This window comes from Orcinus orca, chromosome 13 (assembly GCF_937001465.1).
Source record: "Orcinus orca chromosome 13, mOrcOrc1.1, whole genome shotgun sequence".
In the NCBI taxonomy this organism is placed as follows: Eukaryota; Metazoa; Chordata; class Mammalia; order Artiodactyla; family Delphinidae; genus Orcinus; species Orcinus orca.
Window position 1 is genome coordinate 76,820,127 of NC_064571.1, and position 23,933 is coordinate 76,844,059.

At 42.7% G+C, this 23,933-nt stretch overlaps 2 protein-coding genes and 1 long non-coding RNA gene across 5 annotated transcripts in view; 2 read left to right on the plus strand and 1 right to left on the minus strand.

Moving 5' to 3' along the window:
* The first annotated feature begins 605 nt into the window (after positions 1-605).
* On the plus strand, positions 606-21,450 carry MATN3 (matrilin 3). The gene is made up of 8 exons (XM_004274927.3): positions 606-867; positions 5,026-5,592; positions 8,366-8,491; positions 9,289-9,414; positions 11,030-11,155; positions 13,911-14,036; positions 18,865-18,975; positions 20,613-21,450. Exons 1-8 carry the CDS (start codon positions 657-659, stop codon positions 20,666-20,668), a joined length of 1,449 nt encoding a protein of 482 aa, XP_004274975.1. The 5' UTR covers positions 606-656; the 3' UTR covers positions 20,669-21,450.
* The window catches only part of LOC125960770 (uncharacterized), a 483,380-nt gene continuing 465,173 nt past the window's right edge, over positions 5,727-23,933 (minus strand). The window contains exon 2 of the long non-coding RNA XR_007470779.1: positions 5,727-5,803. This is a non-coding gene — a long non-coding RNA (uncharacterized LOC125960770). The remainder of the gene's footprint in view (positions 5,804-23,933) is intronic.
* WDR35 (WD repeat domain 35) overlaps positions 23,675-23,933 on the plus strand; it is a 62,210-nt gene continuing 61,951 nt past the window's right edge. For all 3 annotated transcript variants that reach the window (XM_012534852.3, XM_033437406.2, XM_004274856.4), the window contains exon 1: positions 23,675-23,829. In XM_012534852.3, coding sequence (XP_012390306.1) covers positions 23,806-23,829 — 24 coding nt within the window. In that variant the 5' untranslated portion in view covers positions 23,675-23,805. The remainder of the gene's footprint in view (positions 23,830-23,933) is intronic.

Sequence of the window (23,933 nt, forward strand, 5' to 3'; positions counted from 1 at the left end):
AAATGTTTATGGATTTTTGAAGCTGCGATGAAAGCATGTCTATTCATGCTGGTAGAATCTATGAGCCTTTTTTAGTTTTAATTTTTTTTACAGAGAGCCCACAGAAAAACCTGGGTTACTTGGTAGGGGAAAGGAATGTGGTGTGAGGATGGAGGTGAAACCTTGAGGCAGGCAAACCTGAACGGAGCTGGACGGCAGAGCTCGGGCCTCCTGAACCGGGAGCCTGGGGCCCTGGCCAGACGAGTGGGGTCGACCAGGCCCCGGGTGTACAGCGAGGCAGAAGTTTGGAGGGAGGCAGAGCCCGGCCGGGAGGCACCGGGCCGAGACCACCCAGACGAGACCGGGCCGGCGCAGGGCAGGGGCGGGAGGGGCGGCGGCGGCGGCGGGCCGGAGTCGGGCACCGCGCCGCCGGCCGAGAGGCCCCAGACATTCCACGCCAGCCGCGGGAATGCACTGAGCAGGCGGCGCGCGGCCCCGGACGGGTTCGCTGGGCGGGGCCTACGGCCGAGGGGCGGGACCGAAGGCTGCGGGGCGGGGCCCACGGCCGCGGGACCTTTAAATTGGCCGCCCGGGAGCGGCGCACGGGTCCACGACTGACCCAGCCAGCGAGGGAGCGACGACCCCCGACGGACACGGGCAGCAGCGCCAAGCCCACGATGCTGCGACATCTGCCGGGACTGCTTCTGCTGCTCTGGCAGCTGCTGCTGCTGCCACCCCCCGCCGTCCCCGGCCCCCTGGACCGCCCCGGCTTCCTGAGGCTGGGGACCCGCGGCCCAGGGGGCAGCCCCGGACGCCGTCCCGCTCCGGCCGCCCCCACCGGCACGCCCTATTCTGGGGCCGGCCAGCACGGCGGGGCCCGCGGCGCAGGTACACGGCCTGGGCGGGGACGGGAGAGGGACCCCAGGCCGAGAGGGACCTGAGAGGCCCTCAGGGAGGGACACCCTCCAGGAAGGAGGGAGATCCCCGGCCGGGGCCGGGCGGGATGTTGGGTGGGCAGGGGCATCAGGCGTTGAATGAGGAGGAAGAGCCTCCGTCATCCACCAGGTATTCCCTCCATCCCAGCCGGAGCCAGACTGTGGTGCAGGAGAAAGATCCCCTCCCCGATGAATCTTGTGGGGATACTGAGGTCCAGAGAAGGGAAGAGAGAGATGCCCAAGGTCACTCATAGTCAGGGCTAGACTTTGGGTCTCCTGAAGGTCAAACTCCAGCAACTGCCCCCTGAGATTTGGGCAGGGAGGATGGGGCAGTCGTGGGAACACCAGGCGCCTCTCAGCTCTCTGTCCTAGACCCACCTCTGGTTCAGCTCAGTAAACCTTTCCTGAGATTCTGCTTTTAGTTCTCTGGTTGAGCAAAAATCCTAGAGCAGCAGAGAGGGAAGATCATCTGACACAGCCCCTGACAGCACATATAGGGAAACTGAGGCTCGTCAAGAGACCCAGCAAATCAGTGTCAGAGCCCAGAATAAAACTCAGGGCTCAGATAACCCAAGCATGGAACTTTCCACTGCTTCAAGCTACCAAGCTCTCAATATGGTTTACATAAGATTTTATCTTCATTACCAAAAAGTCCAGCATCAGACTTGTTAAAGTCCTGCTTTAAAGAGAGGCTACATCAAACCATTTTCTGGATGTCCAGTCTCATCTGGCCAGTGATGCTTCATGGCCCAGGTTGATTTGTGTTGTCTACCCCTCCTGCACCTTTCTGGATAATGTTGAGGAAGAGCACAAAGGATTCTTTCCTGCATCAGCTCCAGTGGGCTGGATTTGATATGGCGAGAGCATTGTCATTGAGACAGGGAGTGCCAGGGTTCACTACCGTTCAATTCAGTTAGTAACCAGTTGGTTGCTCCAGGCCAGGAATGGGGGTAGGGGAGAAGACTTTCTCCCAGAAGTTAATTTTACCTCTTGTCCTGATCCACCTCCCTTGGGGAAGCATCTGGGAGGGAGAGGAGGGATTCTGCGTGGGGTGGTCAATGTTCCTCCTATGCAGTACTGGTCCTTTATTACCTGAAACCCAAACCAATATTGAATGATAATTCTTTAATAAACACAACATTCCACCCTTTTTCAAATTCACTTCTTTTTGCACCCAGAAACTGCTAAGCTTTGCTATGGGCTTTTATTTCTAGCAGAGCTATCAGAAATGGACAATTATTGTGAGTAAGGAAACATTTTAGGAAATTCAGATTCTCATTTTCTTGGTTTCTGAGAATCAAAGTGCTGTTATCTAGTAAAGGGGAGTGAGATTCAAAAACAATTAATGATGAGGGGGTCTGAATCAGGAAGTAAGCAGATGCTCACAGAATGTCCTGCCATCTGAGTCAAGCCCCCTGTATTTTCTATTCCTGCTGTAATAAATAACCATGAACTTAGTGGCTTAAAACAACACACATTTATTATCTAAGAGTTCTGTGGCTCAGAAGTCTGACACTAGTCTCACTGGACTAAAATTAAGGTGTCAGCAGGGACATGTTCCTTTTGGAAAGACCTTAGAGGAGAATCCGTTTCTTTGCCTTTTTCAGCTTGTAGAGGCCGCCCTCATTCCTTGGCTCGTGGCCTTTTCCCTCCATTTTCAAAGCCGCCAAAGGCAGGATGAGTCCTCACATGTCATCTCTCAGATCTCCTCTTCTGCCTCTCTCTTCCACTCTGGGAGCTGTTGTAATTACATTGGACCCACCAGAATAATCCAGGACAACATCCTCAATCTCAAGCCTTTAACTTAATCACACATGCAAAGTCTCCTTTACCATGTAAATTAACATAATTACAGGTTCTGGGGATTAGGACATGGACGTCTTTGGGGGGCATTATTCCTGCCCACCACACCCCTGTGACCTCCCATAGATGATTCCATGTGAAAAATTAAGTGAAGAAGCAAGGAATCCTGCATGTTTACTTACAAGAACATAGCCTCGCTATTAGTAAGGACACCACTTGGGTGTTAGTGACAGCATTGTCAGATATGGGTTTGTATCACATGTAGTTTTCCCTTTACTCAAATTATGCAAAAACATCCAGATCCAACTCCTGGAAGGATTTTCTTCTTCTTTGCTTTCGATGCATGGTAATTAGAGACGAAATGAAATTCTGGAGGGTTTTTTTTTTTTAAAGAATTAATTCCTTTTGACCTAGCTAAATACACGATGCACAGCATATTTCAGGCTGGTGGCTCAAAGTCACCAAGCAGGATGTTTACTAGGTACATGAGGTAATGTTAATTTTGGTAGTAGAAAATGTTCCTTCAGAGAGAGGCAACCATGAAATGAAAGGTCCCTTTGGGCTGGGAGTCAGGAAACCTGGAGTGCAATCTACCGCTATTTTCTACCACTTTCTAGGTCTTACAGCTTCCTGAGACTCAGTTTTCTCGCCTGTAAAATGGGTATAAAAACAACCTCTGCATCTCTAACTTCACAGGGTTGTTGTGTTGGAATCCTGTGATCCCTCAGTGTTATTGAAAGTAGGATATTATTTATTGTTTTAGTTAATACCTCTAGGAATCAGGCTAAAACCAAGAGGATACTTTTCAGTTTTTGAAAGAAAACTATACAGAGGCATAATTCCTGCTCCAGACTGGGCTTTTTCTGTCATCAACTGCTTAGCCTAGGAATTTATTTTGAATGAATAAATACCTACACCTTTTCCCCCTACACACTGAGTAAATTGCCTTCTTAGAGTTGCATCAATTTCCAGCCCCCTATTAGAAAAGAAAAGAACCCTGAATGACACTTCATGCCCAAGGATCTCATTTCCATTCAGGGCTTGGTGTGTGTGTGCATGTGCGTGTGTGTGTGTGTGTGTGTGTGTGTGTTGAAAGAAGAGGAATGGCTTCTTTCTTAGCTAGTCCTGTCTTTTGGATTTGATTTGGGTGGCTAGGAGAGGGAGGAGTATAGAACGAGATTAGAGGAAAAAAGGATAAGAAGGATGTGCTGAAAACAAAAATGTATTGTGTTGCTGCAATGTGCCAGGTACTTTTGTGTGGGAACGATGCAAGTTTCTTGAGGGCAGGGAATCTGGCTTATTTGCTTTTGTAGCCCCATGGCTTAATACATGGTAGGCTCTCAAAAATATATATTTGGTGAATGAAAAAATGAAAGAGAGGTGACTAAGACACTTTGGTGGGGGCAGTAGGACAGATACTAGGTCAAAATCTCTGCTTCTTAAAACAAGACATGCTGACAAAGATGGAAGTCAACAGGGACCAGATTAAGTTGTTATCATCCTTCTTTCCACTTTCAAACTGTAACTCAGGGCTAGTTGGACCTCACAGTTCACTAAACGTGAGTGAATGACCAGATGGAGGGAGAATTTAGGGCTACTCTGGAGCAGTTTTCACCGCCTTGGAAGTGGAGTAAAAGAAGGAGGCCAGCACGAGAGCACCAGTGTGCCTTACCTCACACTCTGCCATTGCCCAAGGGGCTCTGAGGCCTGGGCAGGCAGGGGAGGGTGCAGTGAGGGTGCCCTGAGTTCACCTTTCACACGATTCAGGGTCACTGTCCCATTGCCTCTGATGGCCAAGAAGCCCAAGAGAGGTCTGGAATCCATTCATTCCTGGGAGTCTAGAGGAACCTTTGAACAAAACTTTAAGCAGGAGGATAAGGTTCCCAGTGAAATTTCAAGACTCAGCCAGCCTGTAGGGGAGATATTTGGGGAAATGTCACACCTCTATGTGAATTCTCACTAGGGAATCCTGAAAGCCTCAGTGCTTTCAACATCCAAAGGGAGGGTGGTCTTGGGGAAGACAGCAGACAGTGGGGTATTTGGGATCAAGGGATGCTGGCCAGAGCTCTCTGGGTGGGAGAACTGACCCCATTTCTTTCTTGTTTTTTTTTTTTTTGTTTGTGTTGGCCTGGCAGCACAGGCATGTGGGATCTTAGTTCCCAGACCAGGGATCAACCCTCGCCCCGTGCAGTGGAAGCGTGGAGTCCTAACCACTGGACTGTCAAGGAAGTCCCAGAACTGCCCCATTTTTGACTGTTAGGTCTGCTCATCGCTTAGTCATGTCTGTTTCTCACACCCTTCTTTGCAGGTGTTTGCAAGAGCATGCCCTTGGACTTGGTGTTTATCATTGATAGTTCTCGTAGTGTACGGCCTCTGGAGTTCACCAAAGTAAAAACCTTTGTCTCACGGGTAATTGACACTCTGGACATCGGGCCGGCAGACACGCGGGTGGCAGTGGTGAACTACGCCAGCACCGTGAAGATCGAGTTCCATCTCCAGACCCACTCGGATAAGCAGTCCCTGAAACAGGCCGTGGCGCGGATCACACCCTTGTCCACAGGGACCATGTCGGGCCTGGCCATCCAGACAGCGATGGACGAAGCTTTCACAGTGGAGGCAGGAGCTCGGGGACCCGCTTCCAACATCCCTAAGGTGGCCATCATTGTGACAGATGGGCGGCCCCAGGATCAGGTGAATGAAGTGGCGGCTCGGGCCCAGGCATCCGGTATTGAGCTGTACGCCGTGGGCGTGGACCGGGCAGACATGGAGTCCCTCAGGATGATGGCCAGTGAGCCCCTGGACGAGCACGTTTTCTATGTGGAGACCTATGGGGTCATTGAGAAACTTTCCTCTAGATTCCAGGAAACCTTTTGTGGTAAGTCTTTGCTTCCAACTAGAAAAGATGTTATATAGTCAGACATTGTGTATCCAAAAAAAAGAGATTTATTCTTTTTTGGTGGAAATTTATGGAAAACTTAAATATAAGCAATACTTTTTCGTATGTGTGTATTTCTTTTTTTTTTCTTTTTTTTTTTTTTTTTTTTTTTTTTGCGGTACGTGGGCCTCTCCCGTCGCGGAGCACAGGCCTCGGACGCGCAGGCCCAGCGGCCATGGCTCACGGGCCCAGCCACTCTGCGGCATGAGGGATCCTCCCGGACCGGGGCACGAACCCACGTCCCCTGCATCGGCAGGCGGACTCCCAACCACTGCGCCACCAGGGAAGCCCTGTTTTGTTTTTTTTTTTTTAGCAACTTAAACATACTTTGTTGGTTTAGAAATATAGAGCTGCCTTATATATAACTTGGTTTGCTCATAAAAATCTTTGTGTTTGCATTAGAAATGTGAAATTCTGGAAATATCCAGGGTACATGATCCTGCTATTCCCTGATGGGATCAGAAAAAAACACAAATAAAAAAATCTCCAGACACCTCTCTTCTCCCCTCTGCCCACCACATTTTTTCCAGATATTTTCTTTAGTTTTTCCATCTCTAGATTTAACAGAACTCTGCTTGTTTTGGGGCAGAAGACGGGGACTGTGTCTGTCTGTGGAAAGATCAGCCGGCTTATATCCCAGTGTAACTGTCAGTCAGTGTGTACACTTAGTGAATACTCCAGTTTTCAGATTCAGCTCGGTGTCTGATGATTCCCTGTGGAGGGAGAGGCTTAGGGACCAGGAAGGTTAGGATTTCAGCTCACTTGTGAGATAGCAAGAAGCAGGGTATTTCTTATTTTAATTTTTTAATTGTTCTGTTACTGTTCTTCTCCTTTCTTCCTTTAGGATGGAGCTTAAATCCAAACATGCTGATTTAATTAGAATCTTTAGCACGAATCAGCCAAACCCATGAATAAGAATCCATTCAAGGCTCGGGTTTATCACTGACCAGGATTATGAATTTGTGGGACTCAAACTTTTTAATTTTTACTTTTAAATTTATTTTTGTTTTTCTTTTAAAAATTTCTGTCTTCCTTTGTTTCTTTGTTTCTTTCTTTCTATGGTCATGCTTTATTTTTTATCATTTGGAGATAATCTTTCAAAGCCCTCTGTGGAATTATCTAAGCAGGTGTGGACAAATTTCTAGTTCAGGTGAATTTTGAAATGTAGATACCTTTTGCTATATAATCTATTTCACATTTGTTTTTTCAACATGTGTTTATTGATCACTGATGATACAAAGATAAGGTAGTCCCTCCCTACCATCAAGCAACAGTCTGCGGCTGGGGGTGAGACAAACAAGTGAACCAATCATTACAATTGTAAATTTCAAGGAGACTTTATATATAAACGAATGTGAAACGCAGCAGTCAACAATTTGTCAGGAAATGAGAGACGAAGTCTCGGTCTGGAGCAAAGTCTGGCCTCATCTCAACCAGACCTGGCCAGGGACCCTTTATCTTTCCTGCCCTAGGACACTGGGTCTTCACAAGCTGTCCTTGGCTTTGGTGGCACTGACTCAGCATTCATTGGTTTCCCAAAAGAAAATAGCTTTCTTTCTCCCAGAAAACCCCCCTGTGTTTGTGGGTGAGAACTTTTCCATAAAGATGCTGGTCTATGGCAAGGCTGGGTCTCAAAGATAGCACCTGGGGTCGGGCTTGAAGGACATAAAGTAACAAGTGGTGAGTGGTCATCTTTTCATTCTGGTACGAAAGATCTGCTTGTTCTGGGGGGAAAATATCCTCTCTATGGAAAAAAGACTGAGAGGTAGCTGTTGTAGTCAACAAGCTGGAAAGATTATTCCATGAGAAGGCCCTTCTTGGGAAAATATTAACCTGTCCTGTTGCCAAAATAGTGGAGGCTGGGTGACCTGCCACAGGGGTGCCAGCCTCCTGCAACAGGCCTCCTTGGTTTCTCAGAAATGACTTAATTCATTGATTCTTTTATCAAAACATGTCACTGGGGGAAAAAAATCTGAGGTTAAAAATGGCTCCAGGAGCAAAAAGATGAGGATGCAGTTTAGCTAATGTAATCTACTTTGTTGTTTTCTTCCTTTTCTTTTTACTGGTTTGTATATAGCATGTAAGTTTATTCTGCTGGCAGATATGAGAGTCGCATGCGTATACATTTGGGCTTAGGAACCCATGCCGCATATTCGGAAGGCAGTTACCTACGTTGCCGTCCACCATTTGCAATTTCAAACATGTATTGCTGCCCAAGAGTGAGTGGGTTCCAGGCCTAGAGGAAAGCCTGGGTGTGAATTCTGTTTAGACACAAACTATAGAACCGTTGGAAACTGGGTTCTGGTGGCAGTGGGACCACTAGCTCATAGAACTTCAGGAAGTACATTACTGTTCCCTTCTTTCTGTTGGGAAGCAAAAGTCTTTTTTTCTGGCTAGGTGGATACATTGAATAAAATATCGAATTGCCTGATTCATGTAAAGTGTTTGGCTTCAGCTCCAAATTCAAAATTCCCTTTCTTTTTTGAGAAAGTCAACCACAAGATCTATGATTTTAAATTAGTTACAATTTAAACATTACTGAGAGTGGTATTTATAATAAACCAGGGGCAGGAAACAAGTAGCCAATTTTTAGAGTGAACTAAAGATAGAATCAGAGACGAACCTGGAGAGTGATGTTGTTTTGACACAGGAGGAAGTATCTGAAATGCTTCTTACCTGTCGACGCTGACTGTTGTAAATTTCCTTTGCACAGCTCTGGACCCATGCGCGCTGGGCACACACCAGTGCCAGCATGTGTGTGTCAGTGACGGGGAAGGCAAGCACCACTGTGAGTGCAGCCAAGGATATTCCTTGAATGCCGATAAGAAGACGTGTTCAGGTGAGGCTGCTTAAGGGGTGGTGGCTGATGGAAACTTATCTGGGCACTCACCCCAGGCTTTGGACTGGCATTATGCTTTTCTCCTAACTGCCCTGTGGGGGATTTACTGTTATCAATGACTTTTCTTGAAAAGGAACATGAGGAGAAAAGTGACGTAATACCTAAAACAGTATGTAATACTATAAGTAATGTAATAGTATAAGTACCTATTACAGTACTTATTACTAGGTTTAGAGAGAAGGGCTAGTAGGGAAAAGGGCTAGTGAGGAAGGGGGCCAAAACTCTTTGTCCTTTTGAGGTTTTGAATTTTTTTTTTCCTGGGTTTTATTTCATTAAATACAAGCTCCTCTTACCTGTCTGTGACCGTAGAAGATTCATGGAATCTAGAAGTGGAAGAAAATCTAGGGAGGTTCTCACTCATCTGCTCTATGAATACTCACGTACAATCGATGAAGAGTGGGAATTAGGTCCAATTTGTTAAATCCTGGAAAAAAGCTTTTGAGAGGAAGAAAACTTAGAGATCATTTAATTCAACCTGCTCATTTTATAGAAAATGAAATTGAGACCTCCACAAGAAGGGAGAAGACTTACCTACCCATGTCATGGGGTCTGTTAGTGAAGGAGTCAAGACGAAGTGGGTTCCCACCCAGTCCAGCAGGCTTCCTCTCGTGCCAAGCTGTCCCATTTCATTAGCACTGTGTGTGTGTGTGTGTGTGTGTGTGTGTGTGTGTGGCCCGTAGTTATTTATTTGCCATGTTTTCCATGTGTTGACATTTGTCCTGATCATCTTTTGATAGTTATTAATAAGTGTGCTCTTAACACTCACGGCTGTGAACACATCTGTGTGAACGACAGAAATGGCTCTTATCATTGTGAGTGCTATGAAGGTTATACCTTAAATGAAGACAGGAAAACGTGTTCGGGTAAGTGGGGGCAGAGGCTTTACTGTTGCCTCCCTGTTTACCTATCTCCCTAGTCAGTGTTTGGCGGGGGTCACATCGACGGGGAGCTCGGTCTCTTTTCCTCTCTTGCCATCTTGGGCTTTTCCCCTTTCTTATTAGAAAAGTTACAAATGGCAGCATGTGTGTCTCATGACCCACACGTGTGAGTGTGTTATTTCCTTCTCTGTACCCAGCCCTAAGAGTCCTTTCCAGAATCTAAAGACAATTTAGTATGTGAAAATCAAATAACAGCCCACAAGGAACTTACTACTTACAGAAAGAAAAGCAGTCATTCCATAGTGGAGAAACCTGGCAGACACCACTTCAGCCAAGACATCAGAGTTAACATCACCAGCAATAACACACAGTGACGTCATGCATCTCCTGACATGATGTTCTGAGGGCACAATAGCACTTCTGTGGTATTCTTGCTAAAAATTCAGAATCATGAGGAAATCTCAGACAAACCCAAATTGAGAGACATTCTACAAACTAATTTTTCAGTAATTTTCAAAAGTGTCACAGTCATGAAAGGCAAAGACAGACTAAAGAAATGTCCCAGATTGGCGGAAACTAAGGAGATGTGACAGCTTAATGCAATGTGTGATCCTGGATTGGATCCTGGACCAGAAAAAGGACATTAGTGGTGGAACCATTGGCAAAATTTGAATAAGGTCTGTAGGTTAGTTAATGGCATTGTATCAGTATTAGTTTCCTGGTTTTGGTAATTACACTGTGCTTATATAGGATGTTAACATTTGGGGAAACGGGGTGAAGTACTGGATTTTTTTCACTATTTTTGAAACTTTTTCATAAGCCTGAAGTGATTTCAAAACAAAAAGCTCAAAGATAAAAAAAAAAAGTTAAAAAATATCATGTCAGTACAGAGAAAAATACATTGAGTAGCAATTTGGGTCTTGAGTTCTGATGCTGTTGTGAGTCATTTGGTCTCCTTTGGACTCAGTTTCCTCATTTATTACAGGAGAGGGTCGAGCTACAGTTTCTTCAAACTCTAATTCTATGTCTTTCTGATTCTAGTATAATTCGTCCCCCAGCTGTTAGAATCCCTCTGATTCAGCATAAATACAACAACTCTAAAAGGAACGCTTTAGAAAGTATTCATGAGATACTTCGATTATAAGAGCTCAGTATAGGGCTTCCCTGGTGGCGCAGTGGTTGAGAGTCCACCTCCCGATGCAGGAGACACGGGTTCGTGCCCCGGTCTGGGAAGATCCCACATGCCGCGGAGCGGCTGGGCCCATGAGCCATTGCCGCTGAGCCTGCGCGTCCGGAGCCTGTGCTCCGCAACGGAAGAGGCCACAACAGTGCGAGGCCCGCGTACCGCAAAAAAAAAAGAGCTCAGTGTAGATGATTCTGAAAAGGGGTGGGGAAAAATAGAAGCATAAGTATTGTGTGTGTAGGAGTTTGTTTTACTCAGCTAATTCCTAGTGAGAACAGATATTACTGATGGCTTTGAGTGGTTTCTAATAAGTTTTCCTCTCTGCATCGCTAGCTGCAAATAAGAAGATTTCTATATATGGCTGATAAAAGACTTTTCCACGTTTAACATCTTTTCTTCTGGACTTTTGTTGGGCAGCTCAAGATCAGTGTGCTTTGGGCACACACGACTGTCAGCACATTTGTGTGAATGACAGAGCTGGGTCTCATCACTGTGAATGCTACGAGGGCTACACTCTGAATGAAGATAAAAAAACGTGTTCAGGTAAGGTCCACTCAGTAAATTCTTTCATCCGGGGCTCTTTCTACTGCAGTGAAACCAACTTGCATTTCACCAAGAGAGAGATTCTTAAAGGTAATGTAAGGAATCGGGCTTCAGACATTCTACCATGCTTTTCAGACCAAGGTAAACATTGCTCAGGAGGCAGTGAGCTCACTAGGTTTTCCAAACATAGCTCACTTCAGAAAATTACTGGGTAATGGGTAGGGAGTGGGGGATATAAGAAAAGCTAATTGAATGTACGGTCCTAATCCAGGAAAATTTTATAGCTCTGTAAAGCAAATAGGAAACTTTAGAGGAAGTCAGCTGGACAGTAAGTATTTGGTGTGATAGGCTGAACTGATCTTTTTCCAATTAAAACTTGGCCTGGAACTTTTCTGTAGCGTTAATCTTAAAGCCAGATCGTTTTAGTAAAGGAGGCTTTGTAAATGACTGAATTAGACCCACACAGATCTTCCAGTAAGTTTGAAGCAAGTCCTTCCCTGACAGTTTCTAGATGATCAGTCTTGGGTGAATGTGAGACTTATAACTTGGCGAGGAAGCCCGTGCCAGAACTGCTAATCCTCATTAATTTGATTTAAACTCACTGGCAGAACAGAGTGGCATTTGTAATGTAAAACCACTCCTAAGAGAAATTCCTAGCTCTCAGGGTGGTGTTTAGTTTTGGCATATTCAATATTTTTTTAGATTTTATGTATGCTTTCCTCTTCCTTGAGATGTAATGTGTGACCTTTTCAAGAGAGATTAAAGGAAGTGGCATATCACTAATTCCCCTTTTTTTTAAAAAATGAGATCAATAAAAGAGTTCTGAGCACCTATTTTGTTCCCAGGACTCTGCTAAGCACTGTGGGGAGGTAAGGAAGCGTCAGCTTCTGCCTCTGAGCTACGTACAGGCTGGGTGCAAGGAGAAACAGCACCTTAAGAAAGCAGGGACTCTTAGCCAGGGAGAGGGACCGACAGTGACTAAGGGCGGGAGGGGCTGGGAGGCAGGAGGTCTGGGATGGACACAGAGGGCTGGGACTGGAGGTGGGCCTCGGCAGGAGGGCGGATAAGGCTTAGATGGAGGAGTGGAGAGGGCAAGGGCAAGGCGAGTGGCTTGCACTGGTTTGTTCAGGGGGTGGGACTAAGTCAGTTGGATGGAAAGGACTCAAGGCTGCACTTCTCAAACCGTTACAAGTATCCCTCTTGGTACTTTAAGCAGGACCTTTAATCTGAAGACCTGGGAAAAGGAAACGAAAACACATTTACATGTAAACTAACAGATATTATGGCATAAAATGGACCATTTTATTAAAGAAAGAAATCAAAGGAGATTTTCAGTTAAGGCAGACTACTCCAGGCAACACTTCCAGATAACGGTTTGCCAACATTCTTCAGTGCCTACTGGGTACCATGCACGGTTCTAGGCATTTTAGGCACAGTCACACATTTACTGCTCACAGCAACTTTACTCACAGCAACTTTACAAGGAAACTGAGGCACAGACAAAGTAACTTGCCTATGGTCACTTGCCTAGTGAGTAGCAGAGCCAGGATCTGAACCCAGGCACTTGCTCTGGTGGTTACATATGCTCTCAAACACTAAGCTACACGTCTCATGGTGCAAAGCACAGGACAGCAAAAGGAGATAGAAGAAAAAGACGAGATGGTGAGAAGTTGGTATTTATATATTTTACAGCAATAATGGATGCCATTCTAAAACTGGGTCAGATCCCCTCCAATGGCCTGCCTTCCCCTTGCTGGGCAGTGGCAAGGCCTGTAAATTAAATGTGGAGCCTCAGATCACAGGCCAGGGGCTGCAGGCATATCCACTTGTTATCGCCAGAGTCGCTGCTAAGCTGGGCTGAGGGGAAAACAAAATGTTCTGCTAGTAGGCATTTTGCTGGAAACATCTGAATTGTAGTAGTGAAGGGGAATATCAGTGTGAAAGTTGGAAAGACACTATGGATAGATTACCGAGGGCCTTACGCTTCATGAACAGCTGTTTTATAGGCAATAGTGAGCCATGGAAGGTTTGTGAGCATAAAATGACACTTAAGAGGAGAGTTAGAGGAGAACAAATAAAGTAGTTTGGCTTCTGCAATGGCCGAGGAAGAACCTATGTATCCCAGGAAGCCCTTGTTCCTTGTAATGTATTTACTTGTGACAGACACAAATACTTCCCTATCCAGTCATACACACCATCACCATCATCATCATCATCATTGTTATTATTTTTTCTCTGCGTGTGTGTGTGTGTGTGTGTGTGTGTGCGTGTGTGTGTGCAGGCCAGTGTTTTCTGTCCCACTTTAAGCATCAAGGGCAGGCCCTTGGTCAACATAGTTTTTGTGCAGCATCAAATGTAACTCCATGTGCAGGTAGGTCCCTAATAATTTATTTTTGGTGACGGTGAAGATGATCTGTGTATAGCTGGAGAGGTTGGAGGTATTCATGGTCATCAGGAAAGGCTGGAGATAAGTTCTGGATAGAATCAAGACTCAGTGCAGCCCCAGGACTGCAGATAGCAAAAAAAGAGAAGGCACCAAGATAGCTGCAAGAGATAACAAGGAAAGGGGTGTGGGATAGGGAACAGGAAAAGAGGCTCTCTCCTTCTGAAACATGGGAGATGCGTTGCTGACGACTGTAGGATTCATTTGCTGCACTTGTTGGCACCAAACCAAAGCTTCTTTCTCCCAGAAGTCTGTGTTTAGTTTCCAGTTGTAATTTGTGAATATTCTCTTTCCTGACCCATTCCTGGTCAGTTCGTAACCAGTGTGAACTGGGCTCTCATGGGTGCCAGCACATCTGTGTGAATGACGGGGCCGCGTCTTACCACTGCGATTGTTATACTGGCTACACCTTGAATGAAGACAAGAAGACATGTTCAGGTAAAGACTGTCCCTTTAAGCCTAATTCATGTGCTAGGACAGTCTTAGGAGTGAGCTTTCCTGTCTCCAAGTCTGAAGCACGCTTCTGCGTCTTGCTCCTGGGTCAGAATTCTCCAGTGGTTCCCAAATGTCTTCAGAATGCAATAATTCTACCTTTCCACCAGGCATCCTTCCCTCCATGGTCTTATTCCATTTTTTTTTCCTAATTAAAGTCTCTCCCTAAGTCCAGGTTTTTCTTTAATTACAGTAAAATATACATGACATAAAATCTAGCATGTTAACCATTTTAAGTGTAGTCCAGTGGTGTTAAGTACATTCACATTGTTGTGCAACTATCCCACTGTCCATCTCCAGAACTTTTTTTATCATCCCAAACTAAAGCTCTGTACCCATTAAACAAAAACTCCCCATTCCACTCTCCCTACCCCTGGTAACCACTCTTTTTCATTTTGTCACTACATTTGGCCCCAGATTCACTCCTTCTCTCCAAGACCTGTGATCCAGCCACATGGACTGTTTGATATTCCTGGAGCATGCCCTGTACTCACCTGTCTCCATCCTTTACTGTAATCTGCTTCCCTTGCCTCTTCTGCTTGTCAAAATCCAAGAACCACATCCTCGCCAACGTTTGGTTTTGTTGGATTAAACTTTTGTCAGTCTGGTAGATGTAAAGAAGTATCTCCCTGTAGTCTTTCTTTTCCCCACTTCCTGGTTACTAAAGAGGCTAAGCTTCTCTTCTTATATTTATTTGTCACTTCAGTCTCTTATCTGGAAAATAAGATCTTATCTATTTATGCCTTTATTTTTCTATTGGGTTATTTATATTTTTCTTATCATAACAACTCTTCACATGTCTGGATATAAATTCGTTGTTGTTTTTATGTGTTGCAAATATCTTCTCCTAGATTGTATTTATATTTCCACTTCTTAAATGACGTCTCTGCAACAGCATTCGTTATGTTTTAATTCTTAAGTTGTGCAGTGGGTTTATCATGCATTCGTTTTTATGCATTATGAGGCATTTGTCTTTATTATGCATCATAACTTACATCAGTGTCCTATAAATTACTTTTTGTGAATCAAATGTTACAAAATAATGTCTGTTTGTTTAATTTCCAGGACTAGTTCAGTTTTTACCCCCTCTACCAGCATTCCCCTTATTCTTCCATTGAACTGTGTCCTCTTTTTCAGCACTGGATGCCTTGTGTTGTGGTTACTTGTGTGTTCCTTCAGTCATTCCTTCATCCAATCAATAAATATAGCATCTGCTATGTTCTAGGCACTAGGTATACAATCATGAACAAAACAAGTATGGTCTTGGGTAACAGTCTAGGGGGAAAAGACGAGTGCATAACACATTTATAAATTAAGAGCAGCGATGGAAGAGAACAGAATGGCGGTTGGGGACCCTATTTCAGGTTGGGAGGGTCTCTCTGAGGTAGGTTGAGACTGGAGTGCTGGCGGAAGGAGGGAGAGCAACGCCAGGTCCTGAGTGGTGGCTTTAGTGGGGAGAGGAGGTGAAAGGCCACCCGTCTGACGGAAGCATGACCAGCCAGGGATAAGTGTGGGGTAAGGCAGTTTGGAGAGTTAGACGGGGTCAAACTATGCTGCTGCTCTGGGGCATGGGAAATTCTATGAGAAATGGGAAGTCATGGAGGGTTTTTAGCAGTGGAGCAGCACCATGCTGTTTATATTTTTAAAAGTTACTCTAGGGCTTCCCTGGTGGCGCAGTGGTTGAGAGTCCGCCTGCCGATGCAGGGGACATGGGTTCGTATCCCGGTCTGGGAAGATCCCACGTGCCGCGGAGCGGCTGGGCCCGTGAGCCATGGCCGCTGAGCCTGCGCGTCCGGAGCCTGTGCTCCGCAGCGGGAGGGGCCACAACAGTGAGAGGCCCGCGTACCGCAAAAAAAAAAAAAAAAAAAAAAACAAAACTCACTCTAGCTGCTGTGTGAACAGCGGATTGAAGAGGATGAAGAGCAGAAGAAGACCAACCAGTTCGGGGGCTATTGCAGTTGGGCTAGGATGGTGACAAGGTGATAGAAATAGACTGATTCCAGACATGTTTTGAAGGTAGGATGGACAGGGCTTGGTGATAAACTGGATGTGGGGATAGGATGGGGGCGGAGTAGGATGGCTTTCCTATTCCACTTGAGCAGCTGGAAGGATGGGGTATCTTTACTAAGGGGACTGAGAGTGAAGCAGATTTGGGAAAGAAAATGCAAGTTTTGGACTTGTGGTTTTATGCTCCTATAGACCCCAACCACCACGGGTAGTAGATTTTGTCTGTACTCTTAGCATCTACCGTAACACGTGACAGTTACTCAGCAGATGCTTCTTCATTTGAAGTAAAGTGTGGATCAGTTTCTTGGGGAGGGTGAGGGTTAATAAGGAGCAGCTTGCTTTTACAATTTGAGTATTTCTAGGTGCTGTCTTCCTGTCTTAAGTGTTTAATCTTCAGAAAAATCAGTCTTGGGAATTTTTTCTTCTCCTGGAAGGTGAGGATTCCAGAATGGTTTATAACGGCTTAGGCTCTGACCTCATTTCTTTAGCCATTCACTTATTTGTTCAGCAAGTATTCATGGAACTTCTGTTCTATATCTAGTACTCTGTTAGGTCCCGAGGAAGGAACTGGAGACAGATTAATGTTTTGTGGTTTGCACTGTACAAGTCTTGCACTACTTTTGTTAAATTTATTCCTAAATATTTTATTCTTTTTGCTGCTAGTGTGAATGGATCCATCTCTCAACTTTCAATTGTGCGACATCGCAGTTTTCCAGTTTTCTATGGGGTGTTTTAATGAGAATATTACACTGAGCCCCTACCCTCACAGAGCTTATAGGCTATCAGGCAAGATATACTGGAAAAGTATCATAGGTACCAATTTTATACTCTGTACAGGGATGATGGGCATGTACTTGATATTCAGTAGATACTTTTTGGCTTACTATTAATTTACTGATCGAGATGGGGATTTGAGCTGGCTGTCCCTAAAAGTTTCAATAGGATTTAGACAGCTAGATAGATTAATCAAGTGAATTTATGGTCCTCCAGCCCTGTATCTTATCTTTGTATTGGGTTGACCAAAAAGTTCGTTCGGATTTTTGTATAACATTTTACGGATAGAATGTGGGAGAAAATGCAAGAGCAAAGGACTACTCTTTTCCCCAAGCAGTACTACTATTCAGTTGGAAGATTATTCATCAGTCTTCAGATCTGGAAGTTACTCTTATTTCTGTTAGGCAACTTTAGGGGCTATGATATTGAGTAGGAATAGCCGCCTCACTGAATTACAGAAGCAATTGGAGTTAGAATTATCATTCTCCCACGTTCTTTGCTTAAATGTCAATACAAACCTGAATTTTTAGTTCCAAAGTATTTATGGGTAAGAACTAGAATTCTCAGTTCAAACCATTCAGTAGAATAATAGTCTGTATAGGAATTCAGGAATTATCTAGTTTTAAACCTTGAAATGTTTTGGCCACACAAATAGAGGACTGTTTTCCTCATTTTCATTTTTTAAAATTGAAGTATAGTTAATTTACAATGTTGTGTTAGTGTCACGTATACAGCAAAGTGATTCAGTAATATATACATATATATTATATATATATATATATATAACTTTTCAGATTCTCTTACATTATAGGTTATTACAAGATACTGAGCATAGTTCCCTGTACTATACAGTAGGTCCTTGTTGTTTAACTATTTTATATATAGTAGGGATATATCTTAATCCCAAACTCCTAATTTATCTTCCGCCTTCCCCCAATCCCCTTTGGTAACCATAAGTCTGTTTTCTATGTCTGTGAGTCTATTTCTGTTTTGTAAATAAGTTCATTTGTATCACTTTTTTAGATTCTACATGTAAGTGATATATGATATTTGTCTTTCTCTGTCTGACTTACTTTACTTAGTATGACAATCTCTAGGTCCATCCATGTTGCTGCAAATGGCATTATTTCATTCTTTTTATGGCTGAATAGTATTCCATTGTATATATGTACCACATCTTCTTTATCCATTCATCTGTTGATGGACATTTAGGTTGTTTCTATGTCTTGGCTATTGTGAATAGTGCTGCTATGAACATTGGGGTGCATGTGTCTTTTCAGATTAGGGTTTTCTCCAGATATTTGCCCAGAAGTGGGATTGCAGGATCATATGGTAGGTCTATTTTTGGTTTTTAAAGGAACCTCACACTGTTCTCCATAGTGAACATTTTCATTTCGTAATGAGTACACAGTATCACAAGGGATTGTCTTATCTCTGCATTCTTGGCTTCTCCCTGCATTAACTTAAATATTTACTTTATATCATGGAAAATTTCAGACAATTACAAAAGTATAGAGAACAATAGAATGAACTCTCATATAACCATCACCCAGCTTTGACAATTGTAAACTTTTCCTCAACATCTCTAACTCAGTTTCTTTGGTGACAAAGTCCACAGTACTTCCTCTTTCCATGTGCTCTTATATTCTTTTATCTCCTAGAAAATGCATTTAGGTAAGAATTAAAAATGGAAGTATTGGGCTTCCCTGGTGGCGCAGTGGTTGAGAGTCCGCCTGCTGATGCAGGGGACACGGGTTCGTGCCCCGGTCTGGGAGGATCCCACATGCCGCGGAGCGGCTGGGCCCGTGAGCCATGGCCGCTGAGCCTGCGCCTCCGGAGCGGAGAGGCCACAACAGTGAGAGGCCCGCATACCGCAAAAAAAAAAAAAAAATATATATATATATATATATAAGGAAGTATTGAATCACAGATTTCCTGATTTGCTATGATTTCTAATTAGCTATAACATTTTGTGTATTGTCATTGTCTTCAGCCATTGCAGAAGCACGAAGACTCATCTCCACAGAAGATGCTTGTGCATGTGAAGCCACGCTGGCATTCCAGGATAAGGTCAGCTCATATCTGCAGAGACTGAACACCAAGCATATCCTTTCTGGAAGGTTTTCTGCTTCTGCTTGAAGCCAGCTTAGGTACTACAATTGAGTTGACATTTTAGGACATTGCACAGGATAAGTGCCTTATTAAGTTTTAAGATGAGCCACAGTAATACACAGCTTTAATTTTTTTACTTGAGTTCTTTTAAAATGTTTTAAGACTGTTATACCCATTCTTATTTACATGTAAGAGCTGTGTAATTATTTATTTTTCTAGTGCTTTTCCATAGCAATATAAGCTCCTAATTGTGCTCTATTTGACAGTGCTATTATCCTGATTCCTTAATATGATTTTCTTATTCAGAATTTGTACATGTACAAAACGAGTCAGCTGATTAATGGAGTGTGATAGTTCAGACGACACATAGCTGTGTGCTTTGTCTAGCCAAGTGGTCAAAAAGCAGATTTCAAAATGTAACACGGTACTACCTCAGAAACTTTCAAAATCAGTTTTTTAGCCAAAGGAGTAATTCAGGAAAAGTACTTTTTCTTAGCGTAGTTCAAGTTAACAACACCTTTCCTAGGGATCTTAGAGGCATGGTATTCAGACTGTGATAGGGATACCCTAGGGGTATGCAGAGACTTTCCAGGGGTATGTGGGGACACAGAAAATTTTAAAGGAATCAATTTCCAAATCCTTCACTTCCTTAAATCGATCTGCCTACAATGCAACTTGGGGTCAGTTGGCATTCTCTTTTCCCATCTCTCACTTCAGTGTCACCATTCTCCTAAATTTATACAAGAAAGGCATACCTCTTACTTACCCTGAACTTTACTAAGGTGAATATCTTGGAAAGGTAAACTCTCCAGAGAGCTTTTAAATTAAGCTTCATAAACACATCTCCCCCAATTCATCCCATTAGGAGATACCTTTCTAATTACAATTCACCTTTTATTTTTAATGATTTTATGTCAAAATTGTGACTTACTCGTTGTTTGGATCAATTGTGTCCCCATAATAGTTGTAATGGTAGCTCAACTGAGACGATTAAAAAAATTTAGCACCTTATGGTCAAAGAAAATTAATTCAAAGGTAATTTCAATATAAATGTGTATGTGCTTGTTGTTTGTATAAAGTTTACATCAGAGAAGTATAATAGAGTGATAAAGAACAGATTTCCAAGATTCAAAATAGAATAAAATTGTGGAGGAAGTAGAAAGGAAATACAAATTCAAGGAAATATTTTATTTTAGAAGAACAACAGTAGTAACAATTCAGTACAGTATTAATATTACATGGGATACATTTAAAAGACTGATTTAAATTTTGTTTTAAAGCATCAATATTTATAATATAGCAGAAATTGCATATTTGCAACTAAAACTTATGATGAAAATTTTCATGTAACCTAAATATGCACAAGATTCACTTATTTGTCAAAATTATTTTAGGGGACATATGAACGAAAAATGTTTGAAGACCACTGCTTTATATCATGCTCGCTAAAGAACAGAATATCTGAGTTTTAGATAGATTAGATTTTTGGTGAGAAAACAATTTCACTCTTTTTGTTCAAAATAGAACTTAAATATATATATATATAATCTTGTATTGAAGTGTTTGAAAGTGTGTTTGCATTTTCTAATGTCTAAAAATATACGGTGTTAGCCTTAACAACTTAGCCACTTGATGACATTTTGGAGAAGTTGCAAGCAAATGAATATGGACAAATACATCGTTAAATTCCTCAATTTTTTTACCTGGAAATATGAAGCATTTGGTGTATTTAATACTTCGGCATACTCCAGTGTTCCTGCTAGTAATCTGCCATTACCAATGCTTTAATGTTACTGGATAAGTAGTATGAGGATCTTCTGGAGAATCTGTATCATTTCTCTAAGGAAATAAATGTCCCTTATTAAGAGCAAATTTTAGTGTCTCTAAGCTATTACTGTGAAATGGTAGGAAACAGAGTGAAAAGTTTCATAATTTCTTTCTTTCTTTACTAATTGAGCCATTTAATTTTTAAATGTTTATATTAGTAAGATAACCAGGCTTAAAATGCAAACTTTTGATGTTTTCTTGATAGTATTTATAGTGTAAACCAGTCTTGTTACTTAGAGTGTAAATCGTACAGGGTATTTACACATAAAAAGTTCATATAATTAAATTGAGATGACTACAATTTAGAACTATATCTTTATCACTTTTTGTTTTTTTCTCATTTTTGCCAGAGTATTGTTGAAGCTGTGATCAGGAAATTGTAATACACATACCTAAATATAGTTAATACAGATTAAGTGAACTGTTATATGTCATTTTTAATTCATTCTGATGTTAGAAAGAAACACTCAACTAGTTGTGAATTAAGTGTTAAACTTTTTACCAAGGACAAAAAACCCTAAATTTACTTTGCTGTTTTACTCTAGGATCCAGTCAATAAAATTATATATTTATAAATACTGGTATAATAAGTAACAAAACCTAATGTCTTTTAAAATGTTAATGATAAGACTAACTCTTTTTTTTCACTTACATATTTGATAAATTTTTTTCAGCTTTTATGCTTATAACTTAGAAAAAATAGTTCTTTAAATTGTATACTACTCATTCTTTTCTTGGTTTATGTTGTGTTTAGTATAATAAAAATGTCAATATCTTTATATATTATTGTCATGCTTTTTTTTGGTAACTCTTATATCAACTTTGCCTATTAACATATTTTCTTAAATTAAGCTGAATTACAATTATTTTGAATGAAACAGTTTCTTGTCAAAGGACACAATACTGTGACTCCTCCTATAATTTAATCTCATGCTCTTAAAATTAAAAATTTAAGCTCAGGTTAAACAGAAAGGCTTTAATCAAGATTGTTGTGGGAGAGGGAATAAAACAAAATTACATAAATTCAGATAAAATAATGATGAGGGTACATTAATATATGCACTTGAAAAGAAAATATAACCTACAGATGCAAACCCAGAAACAGTAAAAAATCTAAAATATAAACTGTAAAGGGAAGACATGAAAAATGAACACATCAAAGGCAGTAAATATTATATGAAACATTTATTGTTATTGCTCAACATTTTTGAAAGCACCTGACATACAGCAAGTATTATTTTCCAAACTTATTTGAGCACAAATTAGTTATATTAATATATCACAAATAAATGGTGTTATAGGAGGAATAAATGAGAGCTCATGTGCAAGAACTAGGGAAAGGTATTTAAAGAGAGACAAATTTTCAAGAGTGTGACCATCAATAGCTTGAACTAATCATGTCTTAAGCTTAACCAGTTGACTGGAATCCCCTGGCTTAGATAATTGATTTTTTTCTTGAGTCCAGTATAGGGAGCCCGTGATCCGGTGCCAACAAACATATCTTAGGGATGTAGTTGGTGCTGAAAAAGATACACATTCATTTGAAAACAAACAAATTATCTGAATGGGATCGGGCTTAAGTTTGGGAAGGATTTCTCAGAGAGACCTGATGTGTGCGTTTGGCTAGGCGCAATTGGCCAAGGAAGCAGGAACATCATAGGATATATAAAATGACCTTGGAAGCACACAGGAATAGTGGGATTAAAAAAAGCATACTGGCTTGCTTAAAGTGGGGGCACCAAAGTAAAAACATTTTAAGACCGAAGGAAGATCTGATTTTATCTTGGGTTTAGATTTAATAGGAAAGGCTAGTACCATTGTCAATTTTCGAGTATGCTGGGTGAGGCAAGAGACTTGGGTCAAAGGATTTGAACGTTATTTGCCTGAGATGGGGAAAGACTCTAGGTGGGGAAATTAGCTACCGTTGCATAAAGTACACACTAGATTATACAAATCAACAGGCGTAGCCGCAAATATGGTAAAAGGTAAAACCAGAGACAAATTAAAAAAACAGATGAGACTGAATAATTTCATAGGAGTTTCTGCGCTATGTCTAAAATTGTGGTGGTGTGTAACTCTCCAAGCATTCAGAAAGGACAAGGAGAATTGAAGAAAGAAATAAGGTAGAAAAAGAATACAGTGGACCACAGGCAAGAAAATACTAAACACCTCAAGTACTTAAAAATGGGAGGCTATGCCCCAATGGCAATTATATGCTGTAACAGCCCACAGCTCACACATATTTTTTCCTTTTTAAAAATTAAAAAAAAAATTGAAGTGTAGGTAATTTACAATGTTGTGTTAGTTTCAAGTGTACACACTTATTCTTTTTAGAAGGACCCTTGGGCTGCAGTAACAGCTTAAACAAGTTGTTAAAAAGTACTAAAACAAACAGAATTAACAAAATCTCCTACCCCCAAATTGCTCCAGGGGGCTCTCCCATCCCCAAAGGCACAAAGGAAGGTTTGCACGCTCTGAAAATGCACGTTTGTACCTTCATTTGGCCAACGGCGCCAGTCTACCAAATACAGTAAATAACTTTTTCCTTTCACAATATTGGGACTTCGGGGCTTACAGAACACCTCATCTTTACGACCTCATTTTAATGGGCGCCCTTACTGACTTGGTACTGACACCTCAGTCGAGTTCCGCCGCGACCATCCGAGGTGTGGCCGGTCCTCGAAGCCCGCCCAGTCGGAGGGCAGCTGAGGCTACGAGCCAGGGCGCTGGGCAGAAAAGCCCAGAAGCAGAGCGACCAGGTCCTATCCGCGACAGCGGGTCTACCAGCCCCGCGACGTCCGCGCAGGCGTAGGACGCCCGGCGAGACGAGGACGACGCCGGAAGTGTCCCTCGGCGCCCCGGATGCGACCCAGCGGCGGCGGTTGCCAGGGCGACCGGAGCTTCCAAGAGCCGCGGGTACTAGCGATTGGCGGCTTAGAAGAAGTTTCCTGTGTCGGGCTTTATCTGCTGGCGTCGTCCTCTCGGGGTTCCCAGAATGTTCTTTTACTTGAGCAAGAAAGTGAGTTTCCCGGGTTTCCCGGAGCCGTCGCTCCTCCTCTGGTCTCTCGACCTGCGGGCGATTCCCGCATCCTGCCGGAAGGGCCATGAGTGGTGATCCCGGCT

Excerpts from the sequence above, each read along its gene's own strand:
- MATN3 (XM_004274927.3), top strand. The coding sequence starts at position 657 with ATGCTGCGACATCTGCCGGGACTGCTTCTGCTGCTCTGGCAGCTGCTG. Across the intron at positions 9,415-11,029 it reads AGACAGGAAAACGTGTTCGG|CTCAAGATCAGTGTGCTTTG; the intron begins GTAAGTGGGGGC and ends TTTGTTGGGCAG. Across the intron at positions 14,037-18,864 it reads AGACAAGAAGACATGTTCAG|CCATTGCAGAAGCACGAAGA; the intron begins GTAAAGACTGTC and ends CATTGTCTTCAG.